At 44.5% G+C, this 21,515-nt stretch overlaps 3 protein-coding genes across 3 annotated transcripts; 2 read left to right on the plus strand and 1 right to left on the minus strand.

The window, feature by feature from the left end:
* The first annotated feature begins 1,815 nt into the window (after positions 1–1,815).
* Positions 1,816–3,698, plus strand: LOC114586635 (uncharacterized). The gene is made up of 2 exons (XM_028710289.2): positions 1,816–1,895; positions 2,932–3,698. Exon 2 carries the CDS (start codon positions 2,950–2,952, stop codon positions 3,445–3,447), a length of 498 nt encoding a protein of 165 aa, XP_028566122.1. The 5' UTR covers positions 1,816–1,895; positions 2,932–2,949; the 3' UTR covers positions 3,448–3,698.
* Positions 3,699–11,675: 7,977 nt separating this feature from the next.
* Positions 11,676–13,675, minus strand: LOC114586662 (uncharacterized). Its single transcript, XM_028710352.2, has 2 exons — positions 13,608–13,675; positions 11,676–12,388 (listed from the first exon to the last, which is right to left on the minus strand). The coding sequence occupies exon 2, from the start codon at positions 12,368–12,370 to the stop codon at positions 11,867–11,869; it is 504 nt and encodes a 167-aa protein (XP_028566185.2). The 5' UTR covers positions 12,371–12,388; positions 13,608–13,675; the 3' UTR covers positions 11,676–11,866.
* A 4,534-nt stretch (positions 13,676–18,209) lies between these two features.
* On the plus strand, positions 18,210–21,108 carry LOC114586851 (uncharacterized). The gene is made up of 2 exons (XM_028710685.2): positions 18,210–18,274; positions 20,342–21,108. The coding sequence occupies exon 2, from the start codon at positions 20,360–20,362 to the stop codon at positions 20,855–20,857; it is 498 nt and encodes a 165-aa protein (XP_028566518.2). The 5' UTR covers positions 18,210–18,274; positions 20,342–20,359; the 3' UTR covers positions 20,858–21,108.
* Positions 21,109–21,515: the final 407 nt, after the last annotated feature.

Consider the following 21,515-nt stretch of genomic DNA (forward strand, 5'->3'; position numbering starts at 1 on the left):
AGGTACCCCTGCCCGTACGGGTAAGTCTTGCCAGACTCTAGGGTTGTGCGCTCATCTCACTCTATAGGCCGGGAGCCAGCGCTGTCCGCAGACATTTCCGGGTCACGTGGCCAGCGTGACAAAGCTGCATCTGGCGAGCCAGCGCAGCACACGGAACGCCGTTTACCTTCCCGCTGGTAAGCGGTCCCTATTTATCTACTTGCACCCGGGGGAGCTTTCGAACTGCTAGGTTGGCAGGCGCTGGGACCGAACGACAGGAGTGCACCCCGCCGCAGGGATTTGAACCGCCAACCATGCGATCGGCAAGTCCTAGGCGCTGAGGTTTTACCCACAGTGCCACCCGCGTCCCACTAAGAGCTTTACTTGGAGCTTTACTTACACAGTTATATTTTGAAACTGTATTTGAAGGGATCTCTTTTATTACAGACAGGCGATGCAACCTGATTAAAAGCTAGCTTTACTTAATTTGTTAAGAGATGGCCATAAAATTTAATGTGGAAGGATCTAGCAGTCTTTTTGTCTGCAGCTAGAAATTCATAAAGGGACGCGGGTGGCGCTGTGGGTTAAACCACAGAGCCTAGGGCTTGCTGATCAGAAGGTCGGCGGTTCAAATCCCCGCGACGGGGTGAGCTCCCGTTGCTCGGTCCCTGCTCCTGCCAACCTAGCAGTTCGAAAGCACATCAAAGTGCAAGTACCACTCTGGCGGGAAGGTAAACGGTATTTCCGTGCGCTGCTCTGGTTCACCAGAAGCGGCTTAGTCATGCTGGCCACATGACCTGGAAGCTCCCTCAGCCAATAAAGTGAGATGAGCGCCGCAACCCCAGAGTCGGCCACGACTGGACCTAATGGTCAGGGGTCCCTTTACCTTTACCTTTTAGAAATTCATAAACATAAAATCGGAAAAAAGCAACTAGTTTAGCTACAGAAGCATGATGACTATGGAACATAGCTCTTGTGGAGACACCAGTGAAGCATTTTAGAGCACCAAAGAACACAAAGACCAAAGATCATTTTGAAACTCTATGGTATATGTTAATCAACACAGTGGAAAGAACAATGTTGTTTCCTCACCACCAGCCACTCATTGCTCACTCTGGAACCATCAGTTAAGGCAAAGTGGAAGATACAAGTGATAAAAACCAACTCTAAACATTGAGACTAACCTGCTTAATATTTAACAGCACTGTCTGCATTGCTAATATGTGGAATGTTTCTTGGAAGGTGAGGGTACAAGAGGATTGTTTGCTTTGAAGAAAAAAAAATCAGAAAAATAGATAAAAAGAAAAACCGCATCTAGTCCAGCATCCTGTTCTCACTGTGCCCGACCAGATTCAATGAAAAGCCCACAAGAAGGATGTGATTTCCATAGCCTTCTTCCCAATGGTTTCCACTGCAGTGGAGGTAGAGAACGATGGCAATGTGTTGTGGCTGGAAAGATCAACTGAAATCCTGGATGTGAAAGTCAAGTAGCCCACTCTGAACACCCACAGCTACTTTAGCTATTTTGAAGAGAGAGAAATGGGGACAACGTATCTGTTGATCTGTCTGACCGAAAAGGAACATACAATCATTTCTTTTAACTTTGTTTTGCAGAGGAATTAAGAAGCCAAGATCAAAAGTGTCAGAGTGGGAGAGACGCGTTGTGGGAAGTTGAGGAAATGCTAACACTTTTGTCTCATTTTTCATTCTTATTAAAATAATTAGGGGGCCTGAGGCATATCACAAATTATTTGCTAATTCAAGCTTCAGAGGAACAGGGGGTGTATCCAAGCCAATTGTGGGGCCATTAGGGGATCCAGTCAAAAGAGTATAAAAGGGTTCCCTGGACTGAGATATCTCAACAGCTTCCCTGAACTTCATCTCCTTCTCTCCATTTCTACTCCTCTGAGACTTTGGTAAGTCACCTGTTTACTTGGTAGAGCATGAGGCTCTTAACCTCAGGGTCAAGGATTCGAGCCCCACACTGGGCAAAAAGATTCCTGGATTGGTTGAGCTAGATTACCTTCTTGGTCCTTTTCAACTCTACCATTCTGGGATCTTGCATTTGCACGATTCTTGCACTGATCAGAGGGTTCAACTAACTGAATTCCAACTCTATTATTCTGTGAGGTGGATAGCTCTCCCCAGGGGTGCCAAATTGAATAAAATATGGGGGGGCAGGTAAGTACGCCTACACCATTTGAATGGCAATGCTAATCAACTTGGAGGGAGGGCAGCCCACTCAAATATTTTATGGGCTCGCCAAAGGGACCTACAACCAGGAATCTTAATCCTTCATGTTGTTGGTTGGCTTCTTTTCTGTATCTATCTTATGAAATCACGTATTTATCCTGAGTCTATATTGGTATCTTCTACAATGACCAGCTGTGATTCTCCAAAGTTTCAAGGAGGGAGCATTTACCAGCTCAACCTGCAGATTCCTGGAACTGAACCTGGGACTTTCTGCATGCAAACCATGCATCCTGCCACTGAACAATGACCCTATGACCTTTCCCATAGAAACAAAGAAAGAGCCTAGACTTCAAGGCTCTGTCTAAAGCGCTGACTTAAATAGAAGCATATGAAGTTGACCTGTACCATGTCAGACCACTGGACCCCTAGTTCAGTATTATCTACACTGACTAGAAGCTGCTCTATAGGACTTCAGGCAAGGGACATTCCCTGACATTCCTGGGACCATGAGGGATAAGATTTAGGACCCACAATGGAGAGAAAGGTTGTAGTGGACAATACAGAATGCATGAATTAGTGCTTAATGTTCGTTGAATAACAGAAAACAACTGATTTTCAATCAAGGAGAAAGGAAGATGGTTTAAGTTGGGGAAAATGGGAATGGGGGAAATATCCTACCACCTCTGACAGATCCCCTGCATTCCCCATTGAAGTGATGTACCCCACACTTATTTTATCCCTTGGTGTTTTTGCTTTCAGACTCACCTCCATCCAACAATGGTTGACTGTGGTCCATCCTGTGCTGTCCCATCCTGTGCTTCCACCCCCACTGTTGGGTTTGGCTCAGCAGGAGGTCTTGGCTATGGTGGTCTCGGCTATGGATTGGGAGGACTTGGCTATGGAAATGGAGGATTCGGCTACGGATTTGGTGGTCTTGGCTATGGCTATGGAGGTGCTGAAAGAGCAGCCAACCTTGGAGTCCTGGCAGGAGTTGTCCCATCATGCATCAACCAGATCCCACCAGCAGAGGTCGTGGTCCAGCCACCTGCCTGCGTTCTGACCATCCCAGGGCCCATCCTCTCTGCCAGCTGTGAGCCTGTGGCTGTTGGAGGCAACACTCCATGTGCTGTTGGTGGTTCCGGGATCGTAGGAGGCTATGGCTATGGGGGCTTGGGCTTTGGGTCTGGTCTCCTTGGAAGCTCTGGAGGTTTCGGCTATGGTTTGGGCTACGGGAGGGGAAGGAAGTTCGGGCGTCGTTTTAGCATCTGTGCATAGGCCGATTAAACTTGAGAAGCATATTTTGAACTGATAATCAGAGACCTTGATACAGATCCACTGGGCATGGTTCAAAAGAGCTTAATCCCAGAAACCACTGCTGAAGTTGAACCTTCTTCATCCCCCACCTCTTCACTTTGAAGTCTAGAAAACTAAGATGCTTATATGCTAAATTTCTTCTGTATTTCTCATACAGCTATCAATGCCATTTCTTGAATCTTTTCAATAAAGCTTTTGGCGCATTACAGTAACCCATGTGCGTTGGTTTTTGTAACACCTGGCCTCAGTTACACACAGCAAGCCGTCTAGCTGACTGAAGTAATTTTTGTCTAAATTAAAACTGGAATGTGTCTCCAGGCATGTTTGCCAACAAAAAATTGTGAGATGTTTGGAGGTTTTATGCTTCAACTTTAAGAGATTCTGTGCTGGTAGGAAGCTATGGCTATGGGTCAGGTCTCCTTGGAAGCAATTTTGGTGGCTACCTTGGAGGTCTGAGGAGAGGTGGGCTCTTTGGAAGGAAATCCCTGCTGGGATGTTGCGGTAGTATGTGCTTTTAGATATATTGAACTCTTGAAGAACATATGTGTGATGATGCCAGGAATGACCCTGAATGGGTGAAGATGATGCAGTGTCTTGTCCTTGGACCATCATAGAAGCCAACATCTTTTGCATGAATTCCAGCTGCGTTTCCTTCCTCCTTCTTTCCCCCTTGAAATTATTTAATCCATGCATGAGTTCAGAGCTACATTGTACTAAATGCGCCTTTGCCTTGTTCATTTCTGCTATCTGTACACTTGCCTATTTGCAGTAGAATTCCACAAATAAATCCTTCTTTTTGTCTGTGCTGAGTCTTCCAACATCTGGCATTCATCCCCTTTGGAACATCTCTGGTTTATATATCTAGATTACTGGGCTTTGTGGTGGTGGTGGTGGGTAATGACTCAAGCTGGTCTCTCCTGACTTCTTAAAAGTGTGGCTTGATGGAATTTAAACAGATAGCAGCTACTTACCATTTTATCTACACAAGCACACATTTATTTACAAGTTGCATTTGGGGGCACTGCCCTTACCATGACATTAGAGCAGGCCTTCTGAATAAGGCCAAAGCTCCATTTACTCAAAGACTCGGCTCTCAGTAGACAACAGTAGACAACTAGTTGTCCCATTAAGTCCACTAATAGGGACCAATGGCTTCAAGTTACAAGAAAGGAGATTCTGACTAAACATTCAAGTTGGATGGCCATCTGCCATGGATGCTTTAGTTGAGATTCCTGCATTGCAGGAGGTTGGAGAAGAAGAAGAAGAAGGAGAAGAAGAAGAAGAAGAAGAAGAAGAAGAAGAAGAAGAAGAAGAAGAAGAAGAAGAAGAAGAATTTGGACTTGATATCCTGCCTTTCACTCCCCTTAAGGAGTCTCTAAGCAGCTAACAATCTCCTTTCCCTTCCTCCCCCACAACAAACACTCTGTGAGGTGAGTGAGGCTGAGAGACTTCAGAAAAGTGTGACTAGCCCAAGGTCACCCAGCAGCTGCATATGGAGGAGGGGGGACGCGAACCCAGTTCACCAGATGTTGAGTCCACCGCTCTTTCAACTCAACTCTCTCTCTCTCTCTCTCTCTATATATATATATATAAAAATTTCAAAGCATTTATTATCATATACATTGTTTTAATATACAAAGTTTCTTCTTGAATTCCCACCCCTCCTTTCCTTAAGAATGGATAGGTTTGATCTTCTTGCAGTCCATGGGTCTCTCAAGAGTCTCCTCCAGCACAATCCTCTCTTAGCAACATTCAAGTTGATGGCCATCTCTTTAATTGTTGTAGGAGGGAATACCATTATTCAAATATATTCTGTGTGAAGTCCCTCCCCTCTGGGTCCTAAATAGTTCAACAGTCAGTTCTAGTCTTATGAGAGAATTAGACAAGCAAGGTAGCTTTCATGTCATGAACCACAAACAAACCAAACTATTATATGAGAGAAGCCCAAGGGATAAATGTTTATGGGATTGGTGTTTTGCTCAGATATGTGTGTGCAATATGATTCAGCTAAGGTCATTAAAACATATTACTGAAAGAAAATTATTGATATGGCAGATATCCATATTGTTTCTATAAATTTATGAGGGCCATCAAGTGATGGAGGGTCTCTGACTGTACTAGAAGGCAGAGGCCCTACATTATTTTTTTTCTACAACAGACACCCCATGTGACCACTACTCATAGATTATTATCCCACTTCTACTTTGGTAGTAACTGTATGGCAGCTGGATACAGTGGTACCTCAGATTACATACGCTTCAGGTTACATATGCTTCAGGTTACAGTCTCCGCTAACCCAGAAATAGTGTTTCAGGTTAAGAACTTTGCTTCAGGATAAGAACAGAAATCGTGCTCTGGTGGCGTGGTAGCAGCAGGAGGCCCTATTAGCTAAAGTGGTGCTTCAGGTTAAAAACAGTTTCAGGTTAAGTACAGACCTCCAGAACGAATTAAGTACTTAACCCGAGGTACCACTGTATAGGTATTCCAGAGGGGTGACCATATTTATATCTCGATCATTTCACTTTCAGGTACAAAAATAAAAACCAAGACAGAGAAGAAAATATTTTTGTGGCTGGGGAACTATACAATCATCCCCTTACTTTCTCATCTGTTTACTCTCTGAGTAATAATCCACCCCCTTTATAGCTCAAATGCTTAGGTGTTTGCAATATATATATATATATATATATATATATATATATATATATATTTGCTTTCGTAGATTTTCACGGGTACAGGAATGCAGGTTTTGGTGTCCTCGGGTATCTTCCCGTGTAAAAGTTGGGGTGTCTAGGCGACGTTTCGACGAGGTCTCACTCGTCATCTTCAGGCTGGTGCTTTCGGCTTCAGGCTGGTGCTTTCGAAAGCACCAGCCTGAAGATGACGAGTGAGACCTCGTCGAAACGTCGCCTAGACACCCCAACTTTTACACGGGAAGATACCCGAGGACACCAAAACCTGCATATATATATATATATATATATATATTGGCGAGACTATATTTTATTGGAATTTGAATGTTATTTATAACAAACTTGTTCTCAACAGAATTTCCAGCACATCACATGACCAGTAATCTGGAAAGAAGAGTATGCTCCCATTTTTGAACAGATGCAATTTAGTGGATGTGTGGCATTTTCTGAATTGGACAGCTGTAGAATATATTTCTATTTCTTCCAAGATTCAGTTATTCTAAGAAATTGCAAATATTCTAGTCTTTATATTGGCATTAAATATGTATAATTTGAAGCTATAATCCTTTCAGATCATCCCCCTACCACAGTCATGTTGCAAATTCAAAATCACATCACCCCTGAACCTATTTGGCAGTTGGACCCATCCCTGTTATACCATGATATCTCAGAGAAGGCAAACCAAATGGCTATAACAAATTATTTCAATAGGAATGCCTCACCTGGTGTCCAACACAATATTCTTGGGGATGTCTGAGGCATTTGTATTGTGGATGAGACAAAGAAATTGAGCTCTCTTCCAAAGACACAAATCATGGCAGAATGCAAGATTTGGAATTAAAGCAGAAAGGAGCTGGCCCCAATCATGTGTATGCCAAAATAATTGTCAAAAGAAAATAACTAGAGGCTCTCACATTACACAAAATTGCTAAATTAATACTGTTCTTAAAACAGAACTATTATGAGGCAGGGGATAGAAACACTAAATTAATAGCAATTATTCCAGCTATAAGCAAACTTAAATCTCACATTATTGCTATACATCAAGCAAATGTCCAATTGATGTATGACCCCAAAGAAATCAATATCCTTTTTTTTTTTTTGCAAGCTACTATTTAAAGTTATATTGATAATAAATAAATAAATAAATTTTATTTATATCCTGCCCTCCCCAGTCTTAGCCGGGCTCAGGGCGGCTAACAACAATCAAATAATCCAACATTCTAAATACATTTCATTATAAAAATTAATTAAAATCAAATTGATGGCAACCGTTAAGCAAAATTCTGTGCAGATTGCCAGAGAAGGGAATCAGGCTGCGCCCTGACCAAAGGCCTGGTGGAACAGCTCTGTCTTGCAGGCCCTGCGGAAAGATGTCAAGTCCTGCAGGGCCCTAGTCTTCTGTGACAGAGCGTTCCACCAGATTGGAGCCACAGCCAAGAAAGCTCTGGCTCTAGTTGAGGCCAGCCTAACCTCTCTGAGGCCTGGGACCTTCGGGATGTTTTTATTTGCAGACCGTAAGTTCCTCTGTGGGACATACCAGGAGAGGCGGTCCCGTAGGTACGAGGGTCCTAGGCCGTGTAGGGCTTTAAAGGTTAAAACCAGCACCTTAAACCTGATCCTGTACTCCACCGGGAGCCAGTGCAGCTGGTATAGTACCGGATGAATGTGATCTCACAGCGAAGACCCCATAAGGAGTCTCGCCGCGGCATTCTGCACCCGCTGGAGTTTCTGGGTCAGTCTCAAGGGCAGCCCCACGTAGAGCGAGTTACAATAATCCAGTCTGGAGGTGACTGTCACGTGGATCACAGTGGCTAGGTCAGGGTGAGAGAGATAAGGAGCCAACTGCTTAGCTTGGCGGAGATGAAAAAATGCTGCCTTTGTTATAGCTGTAATCTGCGCCTCCATAGAGAGGGAGGTATCAAAGATTACACCCAAACTCTTAATGGACGGTGCTGGCACTAATTACACCCCCGCAAGAGATGGGAGTTGCCCCCTCAATCCCATATCGTCCCGTCCCAGCCAGGGGACCTCTGTCTTCAAGGGATTTAACTTCAACCGGCTCCCACGTAACCATCCAGCCACAGCTTCCAGACATCTGGTCAGTGTGTCTGGGGCCGAGTCAGGATGGCCATCCATCAACAGATAGAGTTGGGTGTCATCAGCATACTGATGGCAACCCAGCCCAAAACTTCGGACAAGCTGGGCGAGGGGGCGCATAAAGATGTTTAAAAGCATCGGGGAGAGTATCGCACCCTGAGGCACTCCACACACCAAGGAGTGGCGCGATGACAATTCCCCCCAAGCGCCACCCTCTGTCCCCGACCAGAGAGAACCGAGCGCAGCCATTGAAGGACTGTGCCCTGGATCCCCAAGTCAGCAAGGCGGTGGTCCAGGAGTTCGTGATCGACCATGTCAAAGGCTGGTGACAGGTCTAGAAGAATCAGCAGCCCTGACCCGCCTCGATCCAGCTGCCTGTGGAGATCATCTGTTAGGGCGACCAGAGCCGTCTCAGTCTGGAATGGATCCAGAGCCGATGTTTCATCCAGAAACCTGACAAGCTGTTCAGCAACCACTCTCAATTTGTCCCTTGGCACCGGGATATTCCCAGGGGAACTGAAGTAGGCAGTGGTGCGCCCGCTCTTAAAGAAAACATCATTAGATCCCTTAGATCTATTCAATTACCGCCCAGTTTCAAATCTTCCATTCTTGGGTAAGATTCGAAACTGGGCAGTAATTGGATAGATCTAAGGGATCTAATGATGTTTTCTTTAAGAGCCGGTGCACCACTGCCTACTTCAGTTCCCCTGGGAATATCCCGGTGCCAAGGGACAAATTGATGATATCCCCCAGGGGGGCCCGCACCTCGTCTGGACACGCTCTAATCAGCCAAGACGGGCACTGGTCGAGAGTACAGGTGGTGCGCTTTCCAGCTTGGAGGAGTCTGTCCACATCGGCTGGGGATATCAGGTCAAAGTGGTCCAATACTGGACCCGAAGACAGTCGAGGGGCCTCCAGTTCCTTTATTGTATCCAAATTGGCAGGGAGGACATAGCGGAGCAACAGGACCTTCTCCGCAAAAAAGCTCGCAAATGCCTCACAGCTGTGTGTCAAATTGTTATTTAAATTTGGCTGTCCTTCAAGGGACGTTAAAGACCTAATTATACTAAATAATTGCGCTGGGCGAGAGCTAGCGGATGCAATGGAGGCTGTGAAGTAAGACTTCTTAGAGGCCTTCACTGCCATCTCATAGGTTTTCATAAAAGCCCTATAAGATGTTCTTGAGGCTCTGTCACGGGCACCCTGCCATACTCGCTCTAGCCGTCTGAGGTCCCGCTTCATTTTCCGAAGCTTCTCGGTAAACCAGGAAGCCCGGTTTCTGTGGGGTCACAGAGGGCGCTTAGGTGTGATCTCATTGATGGCTGCCAGGAGCTGGATATTCCAGCCCTCAACAAGCTCAGTCAATGATTCGCCAGGGGGAGCAAGGTCCCGCAAGGCTTGACGGAATCTATCAGGGTCCATCAGCCTCTGCGGGCGAGCCCAAATCGGCTCGCCACCTAAGCAGGGTGGGGGTGGAAAGTCAATCCTGGCTTTCAGAGCGTAGTGATCAGACCATGGCACCTTCATCGAAGGATACATGATCACATCTATACCGATGCCAAAGATCAAATCCAGCGTGTGGCCTGCTTGATGTGTGGGGCCAGAAACAAACTGGAAGAGCCCTAGTGTTGCCATGGAAGACACCAGGTCCAGAGCCTGTGAGGAGGGAGTGGCATCAGCATGGATGTTGAAGTCCCCCAATACCAATAGGTTAGGGAACTCCAAGGCCCAGCCGGCCACCACCTCCAGCAGGCCTGACAGGGTGGCTGCTGGTGCGCTAGGTGGCCGGTACACCAGCCAGACAGCCAAGCTCACCTCAGAGCCCACACTAGGCCAACACATTCAATGCCGGGGATCGATGGCGATGGTAGAGCCCTGAAAGGACAATCTTCCCAGATTAATAATGCCACCCCCCCCCCCAGCCCACAGTCCGTCACTGGTGGAGGACAGAGAAACCCGGGGGTGCCATCTCTCGTAAGGTAACAGTTTCCCCTTCGCGGACCCAGGTCTCCGTCACACAAGCCAGGTCGACCCCCTGCGAGGTAATCACACTCCAAAGGGAAGATATTACTTACACTAATTACCAATGAAGCCAATTTTTGCAGCCAATTGACCCTACCTATAGAGAAGATTTAAATTAGGAAATTTCAGGAGAAGAAAATGAATATGCTACGCGAAAGCTGGAAAAACGATAGAGCCCTGGGTCATCCATCTTTTTATATATATATAAATATTATATTATTTTGTGAGGAGGCAAAATCCCTGATACTTAGCTAGCATTCTGCATCATAATCATTCCTAAGTCAGGGCATGGTTGGGAGGATGCAGATTCTTATTGACCCATAACCCTCTTAAATAGACCAAAAAAAAAAGTTCACATTTATTTTATTTCATGTTATTTATAGATCTACGATGTGAGGCATTTGATTGCCCTGAATAGGGTTGTTTTAAGATAGTTCTAGTTTATGGCCCTGGATTTAAATTTTTAAGACCGGTAAAAAAAAAAAAAACAACAACAAAAACTATAAACCAAGGATTTTGCATCAATGTGGACAAATTCAGCTAATATTCTATATTGAAATACTGTGAAGGCTGAAACAGGGATATCTGTTGCCTCCCTTTCTCATTGGAGACACTCACTGAAGCAATATGGAATAATCCAAACGTTCATGGCTGGTGAGGAGAGGGTGGTGAATGGGGGTGGTGACTAGATTGTCAAAGTAGGACCTGGGAGACCAAGAGTTAAATCCCCACTTGGCCATGAAGCTCACACACCTCTGCACACATTCCAGCTTCTCAATATCCTTCTTAAATTGTGGCATCCAGAACTGGACACAGTATTCCAAGTGTGGTCAGACCAAGGCTGCATAGAGTGGTACTATTACTTCCCTTGATCTGGACACTAGACTTCTGTTGATGCAGCCTAGAATAGCAATAGCTTCTTTGTGTGTGTGTGTGTGTGTGTGTGTGTGTGTGTGTGTGTGTGTGTGTGTTTGCTGCTTCATCACACTGTTGACTCATGTTAAGCTTGTGGTCCACCAAGACTCCTAAATCCTTTTTACATGTACAGTGGTACCTCTGGTTACGAACTTAATTCTTAGCTCCAGTTTCAAGGCAAGTTTCCCCCCTGAATAAATAACTATTCATGGCACTCTGAAGGATGACGCTGCACTCGTGTTGAAAAAGAGGGAAATGTGAATTTTATCAAGATGACTATATCTTAATTTATTTCCACATATAAGTAAAGCATTCAGGGTGCTAGAATGGAGGGCTCCCCCCCCCACACACCAGTTTTAATATGGGCAAAGGGTGCTTCAGATACCTGAAGTCCTGAACAGCTTGCTATGAAGAACTGAGGCTTAGTATTCAAAAACCAAGACACAAACATTCTAAGAATGAAGAAGCTTTATTGAAAAGTTCAAGGAAATGGTACATAGAGTTGTAACAAGAAGCAAGGAAGACACATAGTGTGGAAGGATCTTATTCTTCTCTACTTTAAAATAAAAGGGGGGTGATTTTTCAGCCATGATCATTTAGATTCAGCACTTGGATATCAGTCCAGGATATGCTTCTCAGATTTAATTGGCCTATGAACAGATGCTAAAACGGCGCCCGAACCTCTTTCCAAGGAGTGCTCCCCTCCCGTAACCCAAACCATAGCCGAAGCCCCCAGAGCTTCCAAGGAGACCAGACCCATAGCCCAAGCCCCCATAGCCTCCTACGATCCCGGAACCACCAACGGCACATGGAGTGTTGCCTCCAACAGCCACAGGCTCACAGCTGGCAGAGAGGATGGGCCCTGGGATGGTCAGAACGGAGGCAGGTGGCTGGATCACAACTTCTGCTGGTGGGATCTGGTTGATGCAGGATGGGGCAACTCCTGCCAGGACTCCAAGGTTGGCTGCTCTTTCAGCACCTCCATATCCATAGCCGAGACCACCAAATCCGTAGCCGAATCCTCCATTTCCATAGCCGAGACCTCCCAATCCATGGCCGAGACCACCATAGCCAAGACCTCCTGCTGATCCAAACCCAACAGTGGGGGTGGAAGCACAGGATGGGACAGCACAGGATGGACCACAGTCAACCATTGTTGGATGGAGGTGAGTCTGAAAGCAAAAACACCAAGGGAGAAAATAAGTGTGGGGTACATCACTTCAATGGGGGTGAACCACAGTCAACTCTGGCTGAAGAATCTAAAGTATACAACTGAAGAACTGAGTTGAATATGGAGCATGAAAACCAAAGAGGACCAAATAATTATAAAAGCTGAGATATAAGGTACATCAGGGGGAGTCAGTGTGTAGTTTTTTCTGATGTTGCAGACTTCAACTCCCATCAGACCCAAGCAGCATGAACAATAGAGAAGTGTGATGAGACTATAGGAACCTCACTATAACTACTGAGTGAGAACTACACCCCTGTGGTAGATGCTGTAGAAAAATAAGAAAATACTCATAGATATTGGAAGGATGATTCAGTGATGGTGCTCTGGATATTAAATAGCATGCTATGTCTACAATACTATCAAAAACATTTTTTTAACAGACTGGAGCACAATAAACCATTTTCTAGCAAGGTGGGAATGAGAAAGGAAGGAAGGGAGGAAGGGAGGAAGCGAGGAAGCGAGGAAGGAAGGAAGGAGAGAGAGAGAGAGAGAGAGAGAGAGAGAGAGAGAGAGAGAGAGAGAGAAGCTGCAATCCTTTATCTATTTACCTGGGATTAAGCATCTGTGAACACAACAGGGCTTACTTATCAGTAAAATGCAGATATTTTGTGCCACAAAATAGAGAAGTGTGCCTGTGTGCATGCGAGCACCTGTCTGTTTATCCCTGACTGTGTTTAAATTACATTCAGGGAGACAATGGAAAGCTGGTGGTGCCTTCCAAACATCACAATTCTCCCTAACGAATTTAGAGTTCATTAATATGAATTTCCCACCTTAGCCTTCCTAAATGTAAGATGGCAGAGCCAGCTTCTAACTCTCATCCGCCTCAGCCCACATGTCAAATGGTCGAGGATGATGGGAGTTATGGCTCAACAACATGTGCAAGTTCACTTTTTCTCCTTTTTTCCCCTAGACAAGTGTCCCAACAGCCAGGGATCACATATTAAATATACTTACAGAGGGTAACGTAGGGTTGGGGAACCTGTGGCCCTCCAGTTGTTCAGTAACCCAAGTCACCTTAGGCATCATTCCTAATGGTCAGGGATGATGTGAGCAACATCTCAAGGACCACAGGATAGCCATCCCTGTCCTAACTGGAAAGTCCATCTAGCCTATCCTTTGACATCTCTGGGAATATTCCACCTAGAAAATAGACTTACCTGCTTCTTTGAGAAGATGAAGTAAAGATGGAAGAGTCAGATGGAGTTGTTGGAGGAACTGAAGGAAGTCTGAGCTTTTATACAGTTCAGCCAGCCTCCCCAGTGCCTCTTTCCAGCTAATCATTGTTGGCAATTGTTCTTTCATGTGCAATTTTTTTTAAAAAAATCAGTTTACGAAGCTCAAAGAGGGAGGCCACAAAATTAAACTGTGGTAACAGTGCAGCATAATCATGACACCTATTCCTTTGTGCCTCCCTTCCTTTTAATTTTGCTGATCTCGAGTCAAATAGCTCCAGTTTGTCTGATGTTTCAAAGCAGAAACACCCAGAGGGAGGAGATGGAGATCATCAAAGCTCTTTCATCAGCACCGGGGTCTGTAGGACATCATCAAAGCTTTTTGCATATGCATACAGGATTCTGAGACATCTCCAGTAACAGTGGAAAACAGTGTCTTTGAATGCCACAGGTACAGCAGAAGAGTCCTGCTGAACAAGGCCAAAAAGCCCATCAAATACGACATCCCTTTCTCTCTCTTGCCCACCAGATCCCTTACCAAAATGCTAGCAAGCCAGACCTGAGTCCAGCAATACCAACACCAGTTGGAGGGAAAGAGTTGGAAAGAGCTATGTCCCCCATGCTTTCCTTCAGGGATAACCAAGAAGCATCTCGTTGTCCACTGTAGGAAACAAGATGCTAGAGGATATAGCTCTTTGGTTTGAGCCAACTGCAATGCTCTTTCTTTATATTCTTATCTTCTCCACTTGCACTCATCCTGGCATGTCAGAGATGTTTCCTTCAGCCTAGCAAAGTTTAGGATTAATCTGAAGTGGTGTACTTCAGAGCAGGAGCAGTCCTTATTTGAAAATAAGAGAAGCAGTAGTGTATGTTTGTATGTGTTTAAGAGATGTAGATACCCCTCCCCCACACACATAAACACATAATAATAATAATAATAATAATAATAATAATAATAATAATAATAATAATAATTTGTATCCCGCCCTCCCCGGCCAAAGCCGGGCTCAGAGCGGCTAACAACAGGTAAAAATAGCACAGTGTACATAAAATTGCACAGTCAATTAATTAAAATACATTCTAGAATCAATTAAGAATCAAATTAATGGCAACCACCGGGTTAGAGTTCTATGAAGATTACAGAAGGAGAGAGGGGGTCAGACTGTGCCTTGGCCAAAGACCTGGTGGAACAGCTCCATCTTGCAAGCCCTGTGGAACAATGTCAAGTCCCGCAGGACCCTAGTCTCTTGTGACAGAGCGTTCCACCAGATCGGGGCCACGGCCGAGAAAGCCCTGGTGAAAAACCCAAGGCAGTGCTTGACAGCTCTCTTTGGCTTCCACAACCCATCCCTACTAAGGGAACTGCAGGATGGGAGGAAAGGGTACTTCAGCGCCAATAGCCTCTTCCTCTGGGAATCAGTTGCATTGCAGATCCCAGATGCTGTTACAAAATTTGCTTCTTGGAACCAAGTCCAAGCCAGAAATATAAAATGAGTAAAGATTTGAAATCAAAAGAAAATGGCGACACTTTTCTTTTTAAAAATGGCTTTTAAAAGGAATTAAAACTTTCATATTGGGAAGCCATGAAATGTATTCAAAGGCTGCAACTGAAAACAAAATCATTTAAAGGCAGAAAATCACACACAAGCATAGCTGGATGGTGGTGACAGGTTGGTGGGTCATTCTCAGGTTACATCCATCAAAATCAATTGTGATGACTGACTTGCTGATTGCTTTCAACAAGTCTACTATCAGCATGACTTTAGTTGGAAATAACTAGCATTTCTGCAAAAATCTAACAAGGGAGGTAGATGGATAGCTACAATCTTTACTGAAAGCACCATCTCATCTATGTGTCCATTTGCTCTTGCATATCGATGGGTCAGACGAGGACAGGGTGATTTCAAAGTTGAATATGGAAACAGGTGACTATTGAGGGCTTTTGTTAATCTTGCCTTGTGTTAGCTGCTTTGACATAACAACTTACAGGCAGTTTAGAAATTCACAAAATCACAGGCGTCTAGTAATGTAAGTGAATTTGATATGTGATCTGGGACAGGTGTCTGGTGTGGAATCTGTTGCCCTCCAGATGTTTCTGGATCAAAAGTCTCATCATCCTTGCCTTCAATACCTTCATTACCTCGTTTTCAGGAGAGGGGACTTCAAGTTATTGTGAACATTTGCAAACTCTTGCCAATCAGCTGGGAAGCCCACAAGACGGTCATGATTTCACTAGCACTTGCCCCCAACTTTGATTCCCAGCTACTGGTAAACAGAGGCATGTTGTATCTGGCCGTGGAGGCAGAAAACAATGGCAATATTTTGTGCATGGGATGTTCAGCTGAAATCCTAAGTATGGAAGTCAAATAACCTATTGAGCCTATTTCCAGCTACTTCACATCTTTTAAGAGAATGAATGGGGCAGGGTATCTGTTGATCTATCTATCAGTATGAAACATGCAGAAGCCTCTTGTTGTTGCTGCTGTTCTCCATTCCTTCCTCTTACAGTGGAGGCAGAAAACAAGAGTTTTGTTCACAATAAAGATTTTAACCTCTGGGAAAAACTCTGGAAAAGTGATCTGAAGTTCACAGCATGTTATTCTTTGAAGGAGAACAACTTGAAAATGATTTACTCTGAGTAGGCAAAGATGCATAAGACTGAATCAGATAAGTGCTGGAGATGCAAAGAGGTTGAGGGAACGTTCTTTCATATGTGGCGGACTTGTAAAAGGGTAAAAGAGTATTGGGAAATGATCCATAATGAATTGAAAAACATATTTAAAAGTACTCCCCCCCCCCAAACCAGAGTCCTTTCTGTTGGGGATAATTCAGACTGAAATTCCCAGGTGTCAAAACACGTTATTTATATGCCACTACTGTGGCCCGTGTTTTGTTAGCCCAAAAATGGCAAACTAACAAGGTCCTAACCAAAGAAGAATGGCAACTTAAGTTGGCAGAATATGTGCAGCTTGCAGACTTAACATATGGAATAAGAGAACAAGAAGAGCATATGTTTAGAGAAGATTGGAAAATGTTTATTGAATATATGGGAAATAACAGTGGACAGGTGAAAATGCTGGCAGCATTAAGATAAATTCAACAGTGTAAATAAGTTATGATGGATGTAATAATGGAATACTGAATGGTATAGTTTCTATAAAATATGCAGGGATTTATGATATGTAAAATGAATCATAGAATGGAAGAGAAGAGAAGAATGGAAGTCATTGATATCTTAAGGATGTAAAAATTGAGTACAGTGGTGCCCTGCAAGACGAATGCCTCGCAAGACGAAAAACTCGCTAGACAAAAAAGGGTTTTCCATTTTTCTAGCTGCTTTGCAAGACGAATTTCCCTATGGGCTTGCTTCGCAAGACGAAAAAAATTCTGGGTTTCTGGAAGTGCTGAAAAGGTGGATGAAGCAGCAGACCATGGACAGGTTCTTCAGCAAGAAGCAAAGAGTGGAAGAGGAACCTTCTTCGAGTTGTCCCCCAGGGTCTTAGAAAATGTACTGTACACTTTGTTGATTTTTTAAATGTTTTTCTGTCATGTTTAGAAACTTAATTTATTGTTCCTTCAATTTTTGAAATGCTCTTTGCAGTATGTGTGACTTTAAAGAGCACTTAATAAACTCTTGTTGTACCAAATTTGGCTTTGTTTGGACTTTTTTTGACCATAGGAACACATTAATTGATTTTCTATGCATTCCTATGGGAAACCGTGATTCGCAAGACGAAAAATTCGCTAGACGAAAAAACTCGCAGAACGAATTAATTTCATCTTGCGAGGCACCACTGTACTTTAAATTGTAAAGCAGAAAATTTAATAAATGTTAGGTTACGGAAAAGGGACCCCTGACCATTACGTTCAGTCGCGGACGACTCTGGGGTTGCGTGCGCATCTCACTCTAGAGGCCGAGGCAGCCAGCGTTCGTCTGCAGACAGCTTCCGGGTCATGTGGCCAGCATGACTAAGCCACTTCTGGCGAACCATAGCAGCGCATGGAAATGCCGTTTACCTTCCCGCCGGAGTGGTACCTATTTATCTACTTGCACTTTGACATGCTTTCGAACTGCTAGGTGGGCACAAGCAGAGACCGAGCAATGGGAGCTCACCCCGTCGCAGGGATTCTGGTCAGCAAGCTAAGCTCTAGGCAAAGAAAACAAGAGTTTTGTTCTGTGCATGGAATGATCAACTGAAATCCTGTCTGACAGTAACACAAGCTGCTGAGAAGAGATAGCCAGCTACTTCAGCTACTTTAGAGAGATTGAATAGGGACAGGGTATCTGCTGATCTGTCTGAAAGCAAGGAACATGCAAGCAATTTTATGTTTCATTAAATTTGTTTAGCAGAAGAATGAAAATGCAAAGATCAAAAGTGTCAGAAAGGGCAAGGCGCATTGTGGGGAGCTGAGGAAATGCTAACGATTTTGCATCATTTTTCTTTCTTATTAAAGTAATTAGGGGGCATGAGACGTTTCAGAAACAGTTTGCTAATTAAAGCCTCGGGGTGAAGGGGGTGTATCCCAGCTAGCTGTGGGGCCATCAGGGGACACAGCCAAAATAGTATAAAAGGGCTCCTTGGGCTGAGAAAGCCCAACAGCTTCACTTGACTTGATCTCCTTCTCTCCATTTCTACTCCTTGGAAACTTTGGTAAGTCAAGTCTACCTATATATGTTAGAATGTTATCTTTAAATGATTCTTGAACTTTCAAGTGGTTCAGATTTTTGAACTCCAAGAGAACACCAAAATTCTATTAATCTTTGAGATGTGTAGATCTTGCACCAAGAAATTAAATTACTTAATGTCATCGGCTGGTTTCTTTGTGTTTCTATCTGTGTATACACAGTCTTCTGAAAACTGGAAGCTGCCTTCTCCCAGGTTGTAGTGTTAGCCTGTTGAGCTCAGTATTACCTACAATGACCACCAGTAAAAATCCAGGATTTCTGATCAGATTCTGTCCCTGCCCAGCTGCACCCAGCCCATGACATTCTGCATGCAGAGCAGATGTTCTCCCAGTTAACTACAGCCTCTCCCCCTGCCCGCCACCCATCTTATAGTATTTGAAACATGCCTTCTGAAGTAGGTTTCTCTGTTTTCTTGGGAAGCTGGGATTCTGGGTCCCATTCTACCACACATTGTGCAAATCCAGCATTTATCATTACTGTGAGCAAAACTGTGGGATAACTAGCTGCATATGCTTAAGTCTTTTTAATTCATGAAGGGGTTAAGACCATAGAGTAAGCTGTCTTGCCAGGGTTAGCTCACCTTGAGAGGGGTTAGATAATCAAGGTTTTGTTCTCTCCCGGTCTAAGTGAGAAGTTCAGCAAGTGAAGACGCTAAGCTGGTTGATCCAGCTTTGCCGCATGACTCACACAAGCCAATCTTGAGTTCCCATAAAAAATAATTAGGAACTTTCATCATGCTGCAATTAAGCCCAGTACTGCCTGTGCAACTTGCCTGACTGATGTGTGGAAAAGCACATGAAACTGACCTTTGAAGGGTTTGTAAGTAAACCAATTTTAACATTGCCAGCCGTGTGCTCTTTTCCTATGATCAGGAAGGAGGGAAGTTTTGGAACTTGCAAGGGCATGTTTTAAAGGTATAACAGTTTTTATGTCCATGCTTTATTTCCAGGAATTCTCTTTTATACCTTTTTTTTTTTTCATTGAACCAAAAAATTATAGCACTCATCACTCTCTATGGTTGGATACATGTGCCAGTGCTCAATGGAATCCTTTTCATATTTCACCAATCGTTGTAACCTTCACGGGGACTGACACCAGAGGGCACCACAGACTAGTATTAATGTGTTTTTTGTGGAACAAAATTTCATGGAAGATCTGTGCTTAAAAAGCAGGGTGTTGGTCCATCTAACTCAGTATTGTGTACAGTATAGCTTGTGGTGTTTTTTTTTATGAAAACAAGTATTTAGCTGCCTTGTACTGACTCAGAATCTTGGTCCATATAGCTTGGTATTGTCTACAATGACCAGCTGTGACTCTCCAGACCAGGTTTCAAAGAGGGAGCATTTCCCAGCTCAACCTGGAGATTCCTGCGACTGAACTTGAGACTTTCTGCATGCAAAACATATGTCCTTCCCCCAGAAAGTGATGGTCCTTCCCCTACAAAGAAAGAGCTCAGACCTCATGGCTCTAACCTTCCTGGAATTACCAGGGACTGGATTTAGGACCCACAAGGAAGAGAAGAGCTGTAGTGATGATGTAGAGGACAATACAGAATCCATGAATTAGGGCATAATGTTTGACGAATAATGGAAGACAGGTGATTTTCATTCAGTTAAGGTGGTATGAGTTGGGTGAAATGGAAATAAGGGAAATATCCTAATACATCAGGCAGAACCCCTGCACTACCCATTGAAGTGATGTTGTTGTTGTTGTTGTTGTTTAGTCGTTTAGTCGTGTCCAACTCTTCGTGACCCCATGGACCAGAGCACGCCAGGCACCTCTGTCCTCCACTACCTCCCGCAGTTTGGTCAAACTCATGCTGGTAACCTCGAAAACACTATCCAACCATCTTGTCCTCTGTCGCCCCCTTCTCCTTGTGCCCTCCATCTTTCCCAGCATCAGTGTCTTCTCCAGGGAGTCTTCTCTTCTCATGAGGTGGCCAAAGTCTTAGAGCATCAGGCAGAACCCCTGCACTACCCATTGAAGTGATGTACCCCACACTTATTTTCTCCCTTGGTGTTTTTGGTTTCAGACTCACCTCCATCCAACAATGGTTGACTGTGGTCCATCCTGCGCTGTCCCATCCTGTGCTTCCACCCCCACTGTTGGGTTCGGCTCAGCAGGAGGCCTTGGCTATGGTGGTCTCGGCTATGGATTGGGAGGTCTCGGCTATGGAAATAGGGGATTCGGCTACGGATTTGGTGGTCTCGGCTATGGCTATGGAGGTGCTGAAAGAGCAGCCAACCTCGGAGTCCTGGCAGGAGTTGCCCCATCCTGCATCAACCAGATCCCACCAGCAGAGGTCGTGATCCAGCCACCTGCCTCCGTTCTGACCATCCCAGGGCCCATCCTCTCTGCCAGCTGTGAGCCTGTGGCTGTTGGAGGCAACACTCCATGTGCTGTTGGTGGTTCCGGGATCGTAGGAGGCTATGGCTATGGGGGCTTGGGCTTTGGGTCTGGTCTCCTTGGAAGCTCTGGAGGTTTCGGCTATGGTTTGGGCTACGGGAGGGGAAGGAAGTTCGGGCGTCGTTTTAGCATCTGTGCATAGGCCGATTAAACCTGAGAAGCATATTATGAACTGATAATCAGAGAGCTTGAAACAGATCCATTGGGCATGGTTCAAAAGAGCTTAATCCCAGAAACCACTGCTGAAGTTGAACCTTCTTCATCCCCCACCTCTTGGCTTTGAAGTCCAGAAAACTAAGATGCTTATATGCTAAATTTCCTCTGTATTTCTCATACAGCTATCAATGTCATTTCTTGATTATTTTCAATAAAGCTTTTGGCGCATTACAGTAACCCATGTGTGTTGGTTTTTGTAACACTTGGCCTCAGTTCCTCACAGCAAGCTGTCCAGCTGACTGAAGTGACTTTTTCTCTAAATTAAAACTGGAATGTGTCTCAAGGCATGTTTGCCAACAAAAAATTGACAGATGTTTGGAGGTTTTATGCTTCAACTTTAAGAGATTCTGTGCTGGTAGGAAGCTATGGCTATGGGTCATTGGAAGCAATTTTGGTGGCTACCTTGGAGGTCTGAGGAGGGGTGGGCTCTTTGGAAGGAAATCCCTGCTGGGATGTTGCGGTAGTATGTGCTTTTAGATATATTGAACTCTTGAAGAACATATGTGTGATGATGCCAGGAATGACCCTGAATGGGTGAAGATGATGCAGTGTCTTGTCCTTGGACCATCATAGAAGCCAACATC

The sequence above is a fragment of the Podarcis muralis genome, chromosome 16 (genome assembly GCF_964188315.1).
Source record: "Podarcis muralis chromosome 16, rPodMur119.hap1.1, whole genome shotgun sequence".
NCBI classification, from domain to species: Eukaryota; Metazoa; Chordata; class Lepidosauria; order Squamata; family Lacertidae; genus Podarcis; species Podarcis muralis.

Excerpts from the sequence above, each read along its gene's own strand:
- LOC114586635 (XM_028710289.2), top strand. The coding sequence starts at position 2,950 with ATGGTTGACTGTGGTCCATCCTGTGCTGTCCCATCCTGTGCTTCCACC.
- LOC114586662 (XM_028710352.2), bottom strand. The coding sequence starts at position 12,370 with ATGGTTGACTGTGGTCCATCCTGTGCTGTCCCATCCTGTGCTTCCACC.
- LOC114586851 (XM_028710685.2), top strand. The coding sequence starts at position 20,360 with ATGGTTGACTGTGGTCCATCCTGCGCTGTCCCATCCTGTGCTTCCACC.